At 38.9% G+C, this 15913-nt stretch overlaps 1 protein-coding gene across 1 annotated transcript in view; it reads right to left on the bottom strand.

The window, feature by feature from the left end:
• The window catches only part of Cog3 (component of oligomeric golgi complex 3), a 51372-nt gene that overhangs the window by 21176 nt on the left and 14283 nt on the right, over window positions 1-15913 (bottom strand). Inside the window, exons 7-15 of the mRNA XM_034497938.2 lie at window positions 15143-15268; window positions 13628-13708; window positions 9723-9766; window positions 8785-8911; window positions 7874-7965; window positions 6600-6739; window positions 5265-5425; window positions 3624-3729; window positions 2082-2206 (exon numbers count right to left, since the gene is read on the bottom strand). Of these exons, the coding sequence (XP_034353829.1) occupies window positions 2082-2206; window positions 3624-3729; window positions 5265-5425; window positions 6600-6739; window positions 7874-7965; window positions 8785-8911; window positions 9723-9766; window positions 13628-13708; window positions 15143-15268 (1002 nt within the window). The remainder of the gene's footprint in view (window positions 1-2081; window positions 2207-3623; window positions 3730-5264; window positions 5426-6599; window positions 6740-7873; window positions 7966-8784; window positions 8912-9722; window positions 9767-13627; window positions 13709-15142; window positions 15269-15913) is intronic.

Here is a 15913-nt window from a genome sequence, read left to right as displayed (position 1 = left end):
TCTAAAAATGTATCCCAGGTAATTATATAAGACACTTTAAGATTTGTGTGCATGGCTTTTCACTGCAATCTTCTTTTAAACAAAGGAAAATGGAAACAACATAAACAATCTACAGGACGTTGTTCAAATAAATAAAAATTTTTAAATAAAAAAAAAGTAAATTATAGAGTACTGTAAAAACTCCGAATATTGAGGCACTTGGTTAAATTCATATAGTGAGGACTGGAGAGACGGTTTCAGAGGTTAAAGCACTGGCCGTTCTTCCAGAGGACCAGTTTTGAGTCCCAACACCCACACCGTGGCTCACAACCATCTATGACTCAGGTTCATCTGTGATGCCTTCCTCTGCCCTCCTCTGGTAGCACATACATGATGCCCAGATATACATGTAGGCAAAACATGTATACATATAAAATGTATTTTTAAAGTTTTAAGTACAGTTCAGTGGAGACAGGCTTGGTGGCACCTGCCTATAATCAAAATGCAAGACAGTTTCAGTGACAATATCAAGAAGGGGGCCAGCCTGGACTATAAGAGACACTATCTGGGAAGCAGGGAAGAGACAAACAAAAAAATAAAAGATTTTTACCTCAGAGCTAGGCACAGTGGCTCATGCCTATGATATTAGCACTTAGAAGGCTAGGATGGGATTGCTGAGAGTTCAAGGCCTCCTGGACTATATAGTTCTAGGGCAATGTTGACTACAGAGTGAGACTCAGTCTTAAAAGCCAACAATAGAAGATCTGGATATCAGGCAGGTGATAAAAGAACAAGTAAGCTTGAGGCACAAGGCAAACCAGACGGAGTAACCTCCTAGGACCTACCTATCAAACCAGACGGAGTAACCTCCTAGGACCTACCTATAACTTGGCTGACAAAACCTTTATGCACTGAGGTCGGGGGCATGTGTGGAGCATGACTCATGCACATTTCCCTTGGGATCTTGGCTCCACAATAGGAAGTTTCTGAACCCTGGTCTCATGCCTTATTCCCTACTGGGAACCCGAAGAAGCAAAGATGTCAAACGTCCTCCTAGCCCACACTGGAAGAGATCCACGAGCCACAGTTTAAGTCAGAGGAGTATGGGTGACTGATGGGTGACAAGTGTGAAGCCTCGTTTGTTCCTTAGAGCTGCAGCACGAAACTTGAATATGTGCCTGTGTATGATGCAGAGAGTTCACACCTATTCCTTCTGAGTCACATTCTTAAAAAGTAGTGGAGTCTGGACAACGGTGACTTCTCTTCACATGCAGTAGGATTATAGTCAATTAAAAATAAATATTTGAAACCACCAAATTTATAAAACTATTTTGCTTTAAACGTAAACCACTGGCAGCAAATATGTAGCCAAATCTGCCACTGTAGGGAATAACAACTATAACATTATGACAGCATGGCTAAAATAACTGTTTCTCAAAACCAATGCATGGCCTAAAGGGAGCTTTAAAAAAAAAAAAAAATTCTGCTAACTTCAGAAGTAACTAAACTTCGTTCATGGCTAGAAACATGGGCAATCTTACACTATGTGTTAAGGATGCTGACTGAAAGTTAAGTGCAAAACTGATTTACAGGGATTAGGCACGGTGCTGAAATGCCATCTAAAATGCCAGCAGCAGGTTCGATCAAGGCCACCTACAGCCACTACTTAGCAAGACCCAGTCTCAACAACAAAACCAGACTATGGTGGCTACAGCTAATACTAACTAGTATGCCAATGTGGCATCTCCGTATTGTTTCACATCCCCACATCTCTCCTCTTCACATAAAAACTAGAGCAGACAAATTAATTAGTGATTTTAAACTTATTCATAGTCATGGACTCCTTTAAAATTTGATAAAAACTACAACCTTGGTCCTCAGAAAGATACAAATATAAACACATATTTAAAACTTAGCCACAGTTTCAAGGAGCCCTTAAAATAGATCAACCTTCAAATTACAGCCATATCTAAAAATCATAACTCTAAGAATACCAACAAAATACTGCATCAGGTTCTTAAAGTAGATTAAACTTAAAAATATTCCAAGCAAATTCTAGAATAAGCAAGTCACAGTAAAGATATAAGAATTCACACACATACATCTATGCATCTATACAATTTGGAGAGACAGACAAGTGTCCTTCGAACTGTGGGATACCACATCCCATGAAGATCTGCTGGAGAAATCGTGGTCTGTGGTCTAGGATTGAGGGAGTCTGTTGAACCTAAAACCCAAATGGAAAAAAAAAAAACATATATTCCAGGCATGTGGATATCTGTCATACAATAATTTACATGGCAGCTATAAACTATTTATTTTCATTGGTTATCATCAATTTCCCTCCCCCTCATATGTTTAATAAAAAATACCCTAGGAGTCTAAACCAGTGACAAGTAAGGGTAAGACTTAAAAAAAAAAAAAGAAAGAAAGAAAGAAAAGAAAGAAAGAAAGATAAAGAAAAAAACTGGAGTCTATATGGACACACATGTTCCAGCTGTACATATATACATATATGCTCAGTATCACTCAGTGTTTTTCACAAACTATGATTAATAATCATTATGGAATAAATCAACAGCATATTTGAAGAACACAAGCAGGTTCTAGAAGATCTATAAGCAGTGAGCACCAGTGAAGGTGCCAAAAAGGTATGTTTATATGCATTTATGATAAATGCTAAGTCTCAAATCTAAGTAGTACATGTGTGTATTCATTTTTTTCTTGTAACTTCTCTATATAGTTGGCTTTTTCAATAATAAAAAAGTATATGATGAATTAGTAATGTTGCAAAAAAATATTATTTCTTTAAAAAACTATCTAGATCTGGCCAGGCTTTGGTGGACTAGCCTTTTATCCCAGAACTTAAGAAATAGGAGCAGGCAGACTTCTGAGTTTGAGGCCAGTCTGATCTACACAGTTAGTTCCAAGACAGCCAGGGATATACAGAAGTACACAGAAATAGAGGGAAAAAAAAAATCCAGATCTGGATTGTTCAAAATCTCTGAGGAGAAGCTGGTATGACGGCTCAGTGGTCAAGAGCACTGGTTGCTCTTCTATAACCTGGGTTCCATCCTAGCACCCCATGGCAGCTTACAACCCTCTGTAACTGCAGCTCCAGGGCTCGGATGCCCTCTCTGACCCCACAGGCACTACATGCATGTGGTAGATAGACATAGATGTAGGCAAAACATCCATACACATAAAATAAAAATAAAGAGGAAAACTTTTTAAATAAATAATAAAAGATCTGAAGGTAAACATTTTTTTCAAAGTCATATAGCACTTGGATAATCTTTAATCCCTCCAATAAGGACATTCTTCAATCAAAGTTCTAATTTTACATTTCTTAAAGATAGTGGAGTCCTTGCCTAGAACACACAAAGACCTGGGTATGATCCCTCAGCACTGCAAATGCAGTACAGTGGGGCAAGCCAGTAATCCCAGCATTCAGGAGACAGAGGCAGGAAGATGAGAAGTTCAAAGGCAGCCTGGTCTACATAAAACCCTGGCTCAGAGAGAGGGAGAGGGAAAGGGAGAGGGAAAGGAAGAGGGGAAGAAATAAAGCCAGAGACACAGTCCACAATGAGGTTAATTAATTAACTGAATGAATAGATGCCATAAGTTAAGACATCATAACATACCAGACTTTCTTAAACTATTGGACTCTCCTTCTTCTAACCGTACATCTGAAAAGGAAGCTTCTGAAGGTGCCTTCTTCTGCTCATCCTTTAAACTCTGTGCAATTTGCTACATAGAGAAACAAGAAAGGACACTCAGGTGCAGTTTTTCTTTGTGTCTTAAGATCTGGACCAGCTGAACAGATGTTCTGGGTACTCCTATAATACTCAAGTATCATCCAACAGTATCACTACAAAGTAGAAATACTCCTTCACTTCATAATCACCACCTCAGCCCTTAATGGTAAGACCTCACATTATGTCCCTTTGATATAATGAAGAAGTAAACGCCAGCTATTCGGTATTCTCACCAAAACTATTTAAATAAATAAATAAAAGGAACAATGAGACAAAACCTGGTCTCTTTAAAACAGTAGGTGATAAAAGTAAAACACAAAACAAAGTAGAGAAGCCTTAACTTCATTTTTTTATACTTTATTATTCTGTGTGTCATGAGCTATAAGCAAAGTTTTTATTCATAAAAAACTAAGGTGCTTAGGAGTCAAGTATCGAGAGTCCTTAGCTTGGGCTGGAGCAACCACTCTGAAGCTAAGACACATGACATGATTCTCTTTCAAGGTTCTCAGCTCCTACACACAGGTTGGTGACTCACAACCGCCTGCTACTCCAGCTCCAAGGGGATCCTATGCCCTCTTCTGGCCTCCATAAAGCTTGCACACACACACACACACACACACACACACACATACACACACACAATTTTATTTAATTTTAAGTACTCAAATTACTTTCAAATGATTAGGTGACAAACCATACTGACAAAAACATAAGGTACTATGATGAGAGCATTAACAAGTGCTGACTCTGAACCTGGGTATCTGAACCCAGAACTGTAGAAACACTGTTGTTTTTAGGTGAGAAATTCTATTATGATTGTGTTAAAAATAACACCATCCGGACCTTCCAGAGTTACGTACCGAAGTCTTTACAGATTCAAACAATGCCTGGAACAAACCCTCCCTAAAACAGCTGACAAGAACAAGCAGGTAAAAGTAAACAAGACACTGTGCTGGATTCATCGAGAGCTCACTGCATCACTAACAATACTTTTGCTTTTATTTGTAGGTTCTCACTTTAAAAGCTCTACACTCTAATAACCCTGCCATAGCACTGATACCGTAGGCAGTCTGTGAACTCTACCCAAAGGTCACAGAAAATAAACAACAGTCCGAAGGGTCAGTGTAACAGCTGGAGCCTTCAAGCCATAAATCCAAAGTTGGAACAATATAATTTTACGAGTATGACAAAGGGCCACGCCAACATCATTAACTGTGGTGGCTGCTATTATACCAGCCCTCTTATATGCCATTCCCAAAGAAATATGAGAAACTGCAGAAAGCACTAATTCAATTTAAAACATAAGAATGCACACATTCAACAAAGAAGAGAAAACTGTATAGAAAGGTTACCCAATATAAGTACAAACTAACAATTTGTATTCAAATTCTTTAGTCTCATTTCCTATGACTTTTATGGCAAATACATTTGATTTTATATTTTGAGTGATAGTTCAGAGAAACATTCTATTTCAACTAGTATAAAACATCCACAAGCTGTGTGGGATCAGTGGTGAAGAGACCCCACCTCCATCATGACTAGTTTATCAGGATAGGCCAGATCTCCAGGCGCTGGTTTGTAGCCTGTGATGTCCGTCTGAATGTAGATATGGGTTCGATACACAAGCCTTTCTTGTACATCTTCCAGCATCTGCTTTACTCCAGCTGCAAATGCCCCTAGTTGTTCAGCTTTAAAAAAAAAAAAAAAAAGAGAGACCATTATCCACCGCAGCTTCCTTTTAACTAAGCAGACTGCTGACCTGATGAACCACTCTGTTTCAGAGACTGCTGCTGAACTTTATTCCAATATGACTCAATGATCTTAAAAAAATTAATGGATCGCTTTCAACTGCCTCAGGTTTAACATGGGAAAATAAATTGGCCTTCCACCTTCTTCCCAGGACTCTGAAATTTTAGTTATATTATTTACAGTCATAATGAATCTGGGTTTTAAGAGTACATGCGCTAAGTTAATTCATATAGCCTCAGACCAGCACTACAAGCTAGCTAAGACAGCTTATTAACTGGGTTGTCATCTCCCATTTTAGAAATAAACTGATCCCACATTTTACAAAGAAAAAAGTGAAATATAAATTCATATCGTGTTTTTCCCTTTCTAAGAAGCCACTAATGTTAAAACATAAATCTGTAATCTCTTTCCAAGGGTCAGGGACTAGAGACACTGCGCAGTAACGGAAAACATTCACAACACTTTAACATCACCCTAAATTCAGAAGCACTGGGAGGGAGAAGTCACACCACAGAAAGATGCCTCTGAGGAGTGACATGACCTCTCCTGACTTCCGGAAATGGCAGCGGAGATAAAGCCCCCAGCACCCAGACGGTTTCAGAAGAAGTTTTCCAAGGCATCAAAACCATGCTCCTGCCGCAAGCTAATCCATAGATGACAGCTGGGCAGGCGGCTAAGTGCTGAGAGGGAAGATGGTGGAGCACTACTACCTACAGATGCTAAATAACCCCTTGTTTTCAATCAAAGGCATGAAGTAAGCTGAGGCCAGTGTGCTAGATCCCTAACAAAAGCCAAAGCTCAGTTTTCTCTGGACTCCAAAGCCAAAATGGAAAGTGACAACTTCATTACTGACTTCGTCAGATTTTAAAATCCTTATCCGTTTAATCTGTACCATTAAATGGTTCCAGATGAAGCACACCTTTATTTGAAAAGGAGAGAGATGTCAACCCAAGCTCCAAAACATTAGCCTTCTACCTACAATTTTTAAAACTTAAAAATCCTGAAGTATGTATGAACTAAGGCTATGAAGGAAAAGGTCCAATTGTTCTCACATTCACTGAGCCACAGATACAACTAAGAAGTCCTTTAAAGTGATCACTTCTGTACATTTACCGTTGTTCTGTACATGGTCTTCAAGCACTTCATTTTTAAGAATCCCACAGAGCTCCGATAAAGTCTCTAGGTGAATGACATGGATGATCAATGGCCGGAACACATCATACAATGACACGCACAATTTCTCCAATAGTTCACTGAAAGGAAAGACAAAATGCAGTTGTTAATAGTCAAATGTTCAGGATTTTTCCCATGCGTACCTCTTCTAGCCAGAAAGAAGAATAAATGCGGACTAGAAAATGGTACCTGGGAACAGTGTAGAGTAAGGAGCGAGAACGCGTCTGTAAACTACTGCTGCCCTAAAAGCTCAGGTCAACACTTAATCTAACGGTTCAACTAGATGCCTCCAGCCACAAGTTAACTGCTTACAACTTTTAAGACTAATTTTATAGTTTCAAAATATAGATTATTCCAGTAAACACTATTACCTTTTATATTCTACATCACTAGAGATCAAACAGTCACCCCACACATAGCCAGGCATGGCAGAGCACACCTTCAATCCTAGTGCTTGAACGGCAGAGGCGGGCAGATCTCTGTACATTCAAGGCCAGCCTGGTCTATAGAGTGAGTTCCAGGTCAGCCGGGGCTACAGAGAAGAGCTCTTGTCTCAAAAAAAAAAAAAAAAAAAAAACTCACAAAAACAACAACAACCAAAAAAAAAAGAAAGAAAGAAAGAAAAAGGAAATGTTTAAGGAAAAAAAATCCTCAAGTACTTTGGGCCCATGAACAGAGAGCCCTTCCATATACAGTACTTCACTGAGGAACCACCAACCAAAATCAGGAACTACAATATGAATCATGATCTTGGGAGCTTTGTGAGACAAACCCTCCAACATGGGAGAGTCAAGTGACTAACAGCAGACCTGAAACATCACTTTTAAAAAGATTATAAAAAAAAATGTATATTTTTAAGTATTGTTCCTCAGTTACACACAGAATTTCTAAACTAGAAGGAGCTACTATACTTGGTGTAGGTAAAGGCTCCATATCCCAGGCCTTAGTTTTTAAGACTTAGACTTCTTGTTTTCATCCCAGAATGTCTCCAAATGTTACTACAAAAAATATAAAAGCATGCTTGTCTTTCAATACAGACTTTAAAAAATAATCACAATCAACAATATTCTATTTCCAAACACCACAAAGTCCAAACACTGCAGTTAACTGTTGAATATATTAGGATATATATAATATATCTACAATGTATCATTCCATTATTATCAACAGCAAATCAAATGTTATCCACCAGAGCTATTCCATATATTACTTACTCTAACTTGGACGTTGGCTTTGTGAAAAACTCATTGTAAAGTTGGTGTTCATCTTGGCAGACGTGGACCATAAAGGCACAGCCACTGCGAACCTGCAAAACAAACACAGCCCCTACAAACATGCACACCGCAGCTCCTGTGAAAGCAAAGCTGTGCTTTGCTTGCAAAGAGATTACACACATATATTCATAAGCAACTCTCTGGAAAACAGAAAATGGGTGGTTCTCAATGGATTTCTGCAAAATAAGGTCCAATTTTTAATTGTTTACTGTTCCATTTCTAAATTCTCAAAAATAAACATAATTTTCTAGATAAAAGGGGGTACTTTAAAAAAGAACTTTTATGTGTTTTCCTAAAGTATGAATCAAAGACACACTAAACAAAAGGCCATTTCTGCATCAAAAACTAAGCTGAGGTATGGTGGCACAAACATGAAATCCCAGCAATCAGAAGCTGAGGTGGGATAAGCAAACATCAAAGCCAATCTAGGCTACACAGTGAGACCCTATCTTAAACCAAAAAAAGAAAAAAGAAACACATACAAATTACATTTTTATCATAAATCCATTAGCTTTGAAACTTCATCTCCCAAAGATGAGTTCAAAGATGTATACAAAGAAAAATACATACTTATAAATCTTCATATTTAAAAAAAAAATGAGACTATCTTACAAAGTTGAAGGACTAATTTCCAGGATAGAAGAAATGTTGATTTGGGAAGCAGAACAATCCCAGCCTGCTGAATCCAATATGACTTACTTTGATACAAAGCTGTATGCTACAGAAATAAGGTTAAAGGTGACTGCCAGCCACAGGGGCAGAGTCAGACTTGGGAAAGAGTGCTGCTGTTAAAGCCAGCCTGTCTCACACAGCAAAGCGCAGGATGTGTCTACCAGCAGGCACTCACTCACCAAGGCACAATGGTCTCTGTTGTTTTGGCTGGTGAGCTCCCTGACGGTGTAGGCAATACTTGGGCCCAAAAGGAGCTCCCGCTGATCAAGGTAACACTGGTGGATATCATTGAGCAAGTGCTGGTATCTGATGGGAGGCAAACAGAGAACAAGATGAGAAATATTGTATGAGTCCTCCTCTCCTGTGTGGAGGCTGGATTTACACATGCACACACAAGACATGAAAATAGAGGGGCCAGCTGCAGAAAGGAGAGGACTACTGACAAACAGAGGGGAAGAGTACGGGGAGGAATAAGGCCAAAGTACATGAGATGGTTGAATTAAAATATTTTTATGAGTCCATCACTATGGACAGTGACTATACAATATGGTAAACTAGAAAAAATAGACTGGAGTATACATTGTATAAACTTTTATTTGAAATCCAAAAATTAAATCTAATCTTAAATTCCTGAATAGGGCCGGGTGGTGGTGGCGCAAGCCTTTAATCCCAGCACTTTGGAGGCAGAGGCAGGTGGATTTCTGAGTTCGAGGCCAGCCTGGTCTACAGAGTGGGTTCCAGGACAGCCAGGGCTACATGGAGAAACCCTGTCTCAAAAAACAAAAAAATTCCTGAATCGGTTGCCAGGCTTCTAAAGCCATAATGGCCGCCTCTCATTTGCTCACATTAAAAACACTAAGGAACATAGACATAGATCAGAAACCACAATGAAGTGATACAAAAGCCTGGTCTTTTAAGGAAGGATTCTCTTCAACAGAGAACTCACAGCTGCCTGCCTGAGAAAGAAGGAAACTGCACTAGTCTCACCATGATCCACTTGCTAAGCCTCGCAAGACTGTTCTCTACCCAGACTACTTGGCTGAGAACAGACAGGGAGGCAGCTGCTCGGAAACTGCCAAGAAGGAGGACAAGAAGACGAGAAGTGCTGAGTACTCACTCAGGTATCTTTTCAGATCGTTGTTCTATTTGTTCAATTAGAACCTGTGAAATAAAGAAGGACACATTACATGTCCACTTGTCTTAACTGTACTTCCCATTGCTTACTGATTAAATTGGTATCCCTCACTTGATTAGTAATGTGAAAAAGGTAAAAATCATAAAAGTGACATATAAGAAGCAATCACACTCAATACCACAGTATACATTTTTCAGAGTTTTTATATTCAATTAGCACATTTCCTTTCCTTCTTGCTTTTTCTTTCCCTTTAATTTTCTTTATATGTATGGGTGCTTTGCCTGCATGTGTGTCTGTGCACCTGAGTGTACATGGAGGTCAGAAGAGGGCATTGGAACCCAAGACTGGAGTTACATAGTTGTGAGCACCATGTAGATAATAGGAATCAAACGTGGGTCCTCTGGAAGAGTATCCAGTGTTCTTAACCAATGAACTATATCTCTAGCCCCATATTTTCTTTTTAATCAAAGCTGGAATTGTACTCTATATTTAGCTCTATAATCTGATGAATAAATATTATAATGATATTTCATAAATATTTTTCTATCATTAAACACTTTAATAATAGAACACGGGGGGGCACACAGAAAGCCTTATATACCACCTGGTACCTACTAAACACTCAAAAAATTTTTGCAAACAGCATTTAAAACATTACATAAAGCTGGTGACAGTGGCATATGCTTATAATCCCAGTACTTGGGAAGGCGAAGCAAAAGAAGCATTGGGGAACTCCCAGACAGCCTGAGCTCAACAGTGAGTTTGAAGCCACCCTGGACTACATACATGGCAATATCCTATCTCAAACAGCAGTAGCAACAAAAGTTAAAAAAAATGAATATAACACCATATGAAATGGTTTTATATTATCCTGTTGGTAGATATACTCAAAATCAACTGTTCTGTCCAACATTTGTTTCCAAACACTCATAGCCACTAATTTACACTCTGGTGTCAAATAGGTATTCTACTACATCAGAGGCCAGGCAGAAAGGTTCACTTCTCTGAGATTCCATAAAGCAAACTATATCATGAGTATCTAATCTTTTCTCTTGATTTCTTTTCCCAAAGTTGTATTTATTGTTATATGTATGGGTGTTTTGCCTGTGTGTACATCTGTGTACCATGTGTCTGATGGGGCCACGAGAAGGTATCAGATCCTAGGACTGGAGTTACACATTCTTGATTAACTGCCGCTAAAAACTGACCCTGGACACCCTGAAACAGTGGCCAGTGTTCTTAGCACCAAGCCTTCCTTCCCTTCAGCTCCCAAGGAATTCCTCTGTAAGCGCCACTTTGTGGGCACTTCAACACACTGAATCAGAGAAAGACAGACTTTGTATGTTTTTCATCTGTTCTGCTAAAAATATTTTTTGGAGAGGAATCCATTTACACCCCTGTCAGCAGTACTACTATCACTGAAACCTCAAAACACTATTATACCTTAATTTGAAATTTCTGAGACAATAAAAAGGTCTTAACTGGCATGCATTCCCCACACTTTGTGAGTTATCTGGCCATTTTATAATAGATATGTATCTTTCTTAACAAACATTCCAGTTTCTACCTTTATTTTCCTACTTAAGATTTAAAATTCTTAATTTTTATATTCTTAATCTTATAATCTGATTTTTTTTCAAATAATTCTTGTTGTATTTTGGGGGTCTACTTACTAATTTAATATTTATCAGATCACTGATAATGTTATAAAATAAAAAGGTTATTTTTTTTAATCCAGATAACAAATTTTCCCAATACATGTTGAAAATTCTAGGTCTTCCTTTTTACTTACTTCTAGAATTTTTCATGTCTGGCAGTGATCTGCCAGTGAATTCTTAAATCAACAACACTACATTTTCCAAAATTTTGTTGTCTTGCTGACCTAAAGAAATCTTTCTTCAGGGCTGTAGAAATAGCTCAGCGGTTATGAGCACTGGATGTTTCTGTAGAAGACACAGGTTCAATTCCCAGCACCTACATGGCAGCTTTTACATGTCGTAAATACATAAAAGCATGCAGGCAAAATACCCACACAAATAAATAAATAAATCTAAAAAAAAAAAAAAGCCTTTCTGTAATTTTAGCTAACAGGACATTCCAACAAATAAACTACACTGAAAAGAATCGACATTTCAAACCTAACTCTCTACAGCAAGGGCCAGGACAGTTTTATTGTCTTTTTAATCTTTTGTGGGTTTTGGTGTACTTTTGTCATTTTACTCATCCCGTAATTCCATTGAGATTCCTCCTAGCTAAGTAGTTTATGTTTTCTATTGTAAAACAAGTGCAACTCCATCATGTATACTAACTGGTTATTTTTTTTTTAAAGTGGTAAAGCCATTGATGACTGGCAGTCATTTAACAGTCACCCACCACCCTAAGTCCTCTTTAAACCATTTCCTTCCGGATCAGATATTCAATATTGGCTTTTAGCTAACAGACAAAAGAAACCAATCAGGCACAATCCAAATCTCCTCATCAACCTCTGCCTCAGTCTTCTACACAAAATCAAGTGTCTTCCATCTGAAAAACAAAATCAGTCTCCTTTAACTGGCTGACTTTCAAAAAAGAACATGAAGTCCTGTCAACAAAAGTGTCACATTCCTTCTAGTGACAAAAAGAACATACGTCTGTTAGCTCCAGTAAACTCTCTCAACTAGTATAACATGTACAAACACCAGCTTTTAACCATTACTCTCCACTTCTAATTTAACCAGGACAGATACCATCCCTTAAACAGCAAACACTTCTCAGGAAGGGCGGACCAAACCTCCCCTCAGACAATCGCGACCAGAGCCTTGTCCAGCTCCTACTCTTCCCCGGAATGGCTGCAAACTGTGCTTGTTGAGGGGTCCTCCTCCTACTTCTGGATTTCTCTTTACTGTAATCCATTTCTTTTAAGTGTACTCTCTAAGGTGGTGATCTAACCAAAGCCTTTTCAGGCTTCAGATTGGTCGCTTGATTTCTACTTTTCATGGACCAGCCTGTTGGTCACTTCTCCTTCCTGTTCCCGTCAGACTCTAGTAACACCCTCAAGTGCAGTTACAACAGATGCATGTTCTTATATCTCTAAAAACCTGCCCTTTACAACACCCTAAAGTCCACTGTAAATCTCAGCTTCATTTCCTTTTACATCTGTTTAGTGAGTGTGCTGAGTGGTTTTATGTTAACTTGACACAAGCTTAAGTCACCTGAAAGGAGAAAACCTCAACTGAGAAAATGCCTTCATAAGATCAGGTTGTAGGCAAGCCTGTAGGACATTTTCCTAATTAGTGATTGACGGGGAAGGACCCAGCCATTACAGGTGGTGCCATCCTTAGACTGGTAGTCCTGGGTTCTATAAGAAAGCAGGCTGAACAAGCCATGGGGAGCAAACCAATAAGCACACTCCTCCACGGCTTGTGTATTAGCTCCTGCTGTCCTGTTTGAGTTCCTGTCCTGACTTCCTTTTGACAGTGATGTGAAAATGTAAGCCAAATAAACTCTCTCCTCTTCAAATTGCTTTGGTCCTGGTGTTTCATCATAGCAATAGTAACACACGTGTGTGAGTGTGTGAGTGTGTGTGTGTGTGTGTGTGTGTGTGTGTACATCCTGCAGGAGTTGGTCCTGTCCTTCACCAGCAACTGAACTCAAGCCATCAGGCTTGACAGCAAGGCTCTTTAGATCTGAGCCATCTCACTACCACCACCTCCACCACCCCCAAATCTAAAGTTTCATCTAGTAACTGCCCTGAGCATCATGGGAAAGGTGAAGAGTTTCCTGCTCTGGAGACTTGGAATGCTCTTCTTTCACTCAAGTCCACTTCCTGGGATAAGTGAAAGGATAAGGCACGGGATGGCCTTCCAAAGGACTGGCTAACAACATGCAATATGTGTCAACAGACTTACTCTGACTTTAGGGGCAGCGGCTCGAAATTTCACATAAAATAGTGTGAAGGCATTGTCTGCGTTAGGGACTGATGAGGGGTCCTGAAGAAACATGGGGAAGAAAGATATTAAAAAACACATCATTGCTCAGAAAATAAACACAAACCACTTCATCCATCTACTGCTTGGCCTCCATACCTAACAAAGCTTAAAGAAAATTAAAAGAAGTTATATATCTTAATATTGCTATAGCTATCATCTAATTAGTGGTGCCATCATCTTCCCTTTATAGATAAAATGAATCCTGTGTTACTTGACTTTTGGCAGTAAGTATAACTGCATTCAGACTTAAACGTTTTATGTCTCCCTCACTGCTTCCCTCTGCCAAGGTAAGACTGAGCTCCAAGGCCCGGCAAACTCCAGACACTGGTCTACCTCTAAAAACATCACAGCCTATCTTCAGTTTCCTTTCGTCTTACTTTACCATGTGACAGCCCTCGATGAGTTAGTTATACCGACTTGGCCTTGAACTGCCCAAGCAGTGTAAGTCCTAGGTCTGTCCAACTGAAAAGTGAGGTTAAGAAATAAATGCAGCCTTTCCAGCTTTGTTTTCTTGGGAGAAAATATATTCAGTGACCATCCTAGACAGCTCTACTCTTATTTTCTAACCTGGTCAATGTGTGTTACTTTTCTACCTAGCATATACTAATATATGCTAACCAGTTTTCTTTCATTTTTGTAACCAGTTTTCTTTCATTTTTACTAGTTATGATTTGTGACCAGTTTTCTTTCATTTTTACTAGTTATGATTTGTGAATCACTGTGACAGCATGGAGCTTATGAGCTCTCTTTCCCACCATCAGTCTCTAATATAATACTAAACATGAGGACATACTCAATAGACATATGGATGTTGCAGGTTATGGTGGTAAATGCCTGCAATCCAAGCATCTAAGATGCAAGAGGACCACAAGGTCAAGCCCAGGCTGAGCAACACAGTGATACCTTGTCTCAAAACTCCATGGGCTAAATGTGTAAGTCAGTGGTAAAGTGTTTCTCTGGTGTGTCCAAGGCCTGGGTGCAGTCGGAGCACTGTAACAGCTGTCCATGGCCAAAGCCATGTATCCTGAGGGTAAAGTCCAAGAACTATGAGTAGAACCCAACACTAACCGATAAACTATAGAATGAAATATAAGCTACTTCTTGCCTCAAACATTCCTTTTAGCTTTTTCATAAAAATATTGGTGCAAAATAAATCAGAAACAGTAAAAGTGAGTAAGTTTAAATGGTGGATAATGAAAAAGAATTTTCCTCATTTTAATTTTTTCCTCTGGTGCTAGGGGTTGAAAGCAGACTTTTTAATACCAAGCAAGGGCTCTATCAGCTGTGCTATATAGGACACAGCCATACTTTTCAAATATAAAACCTACAGCATAGATTCTTACTTAATTATACAGTAGTAGTTCAGATAAAGATGGTGGAAGGCAAATAAATCAAAAATAAAAACCAAGCTGACATTAGGATCAATTAACTCACCCTTTTTAGTAACTGATTTGTGAGAGTCTGCAGTGTGTTCACAGTATATGTCTTCATGAGGTGCAAAGCTTTAGAAAGACATTGTTTAAACTTCAGTAAGTATACAGGATAATCTTTAAAATTAGGCTGTAAAACAAGGAAATTTACAAAAGAAATAAATATTAACAATTAGCAAACTGTCAATGACAACCAAGGTGTCCTCTGTGCAAAGCAATACAGGAAGTTCTGTAGGTTATTAGCTCCATGAAGAAGACTACTTGAATGAATGACTTGGGTCACAAAATAGGGACTCAGTCAGCATTTACAGTTACAAGCAATTAAATGTCAGTGCCCCATGAACTTTTGAAGCTAGTGTTAAGACCCTACTAGAAACAAAACTGAGTTAGCAAAACTAACAACAGCAGGAAATCCTTGGGAGATCAGGAGAGGGATAAAATGAAAGGACTTGTCCTTCTGGGCATCGGCTGCACCCCCACCCAAGTAATGTATCTCCAAGAGTATCTTGCACATCCATAAATGAGCACCGGAAAACGTCACATCCTTTTAAGTAGGATAAGGGCTGAATCAGTGAGGGCCTTTTCCACTCCAGAAATTCTCAGAAGCCAAAAGTACTGTGTATATCACAAAGAACAGCAACAAAAAAACGCACATTTTTCTTCAGCGTATTACAAACATACAATCATCCCTCAATATTCATACAGCACTAGTTCTAAGACCCCAAAGGTTAAGAGGGTAGTACTCAGATACCTTAAATAAAATGGTGCAGAAGTT

This window comes from Arvicanthis niloticus, chromosome 3 (assembly GCF_011762505.2).
Source record: "Arvicanthis niloticus isolate mArvNil1 chromosome 3, mArvNil1.pat.X, whole genome shotgun sequence".
Classification (NCBI taxonomy): Eukaryota; Metazoa; Chordata; class Mammalia; order Rodentia; family Muridae; genus Arvicanthis; species Arvicanthis niloticus.
The sequence above is the reverse complement of the archived record's forward strand: the minus strand, read 5'-3'. Positions and strand labels throughout refer to the sequence as shown.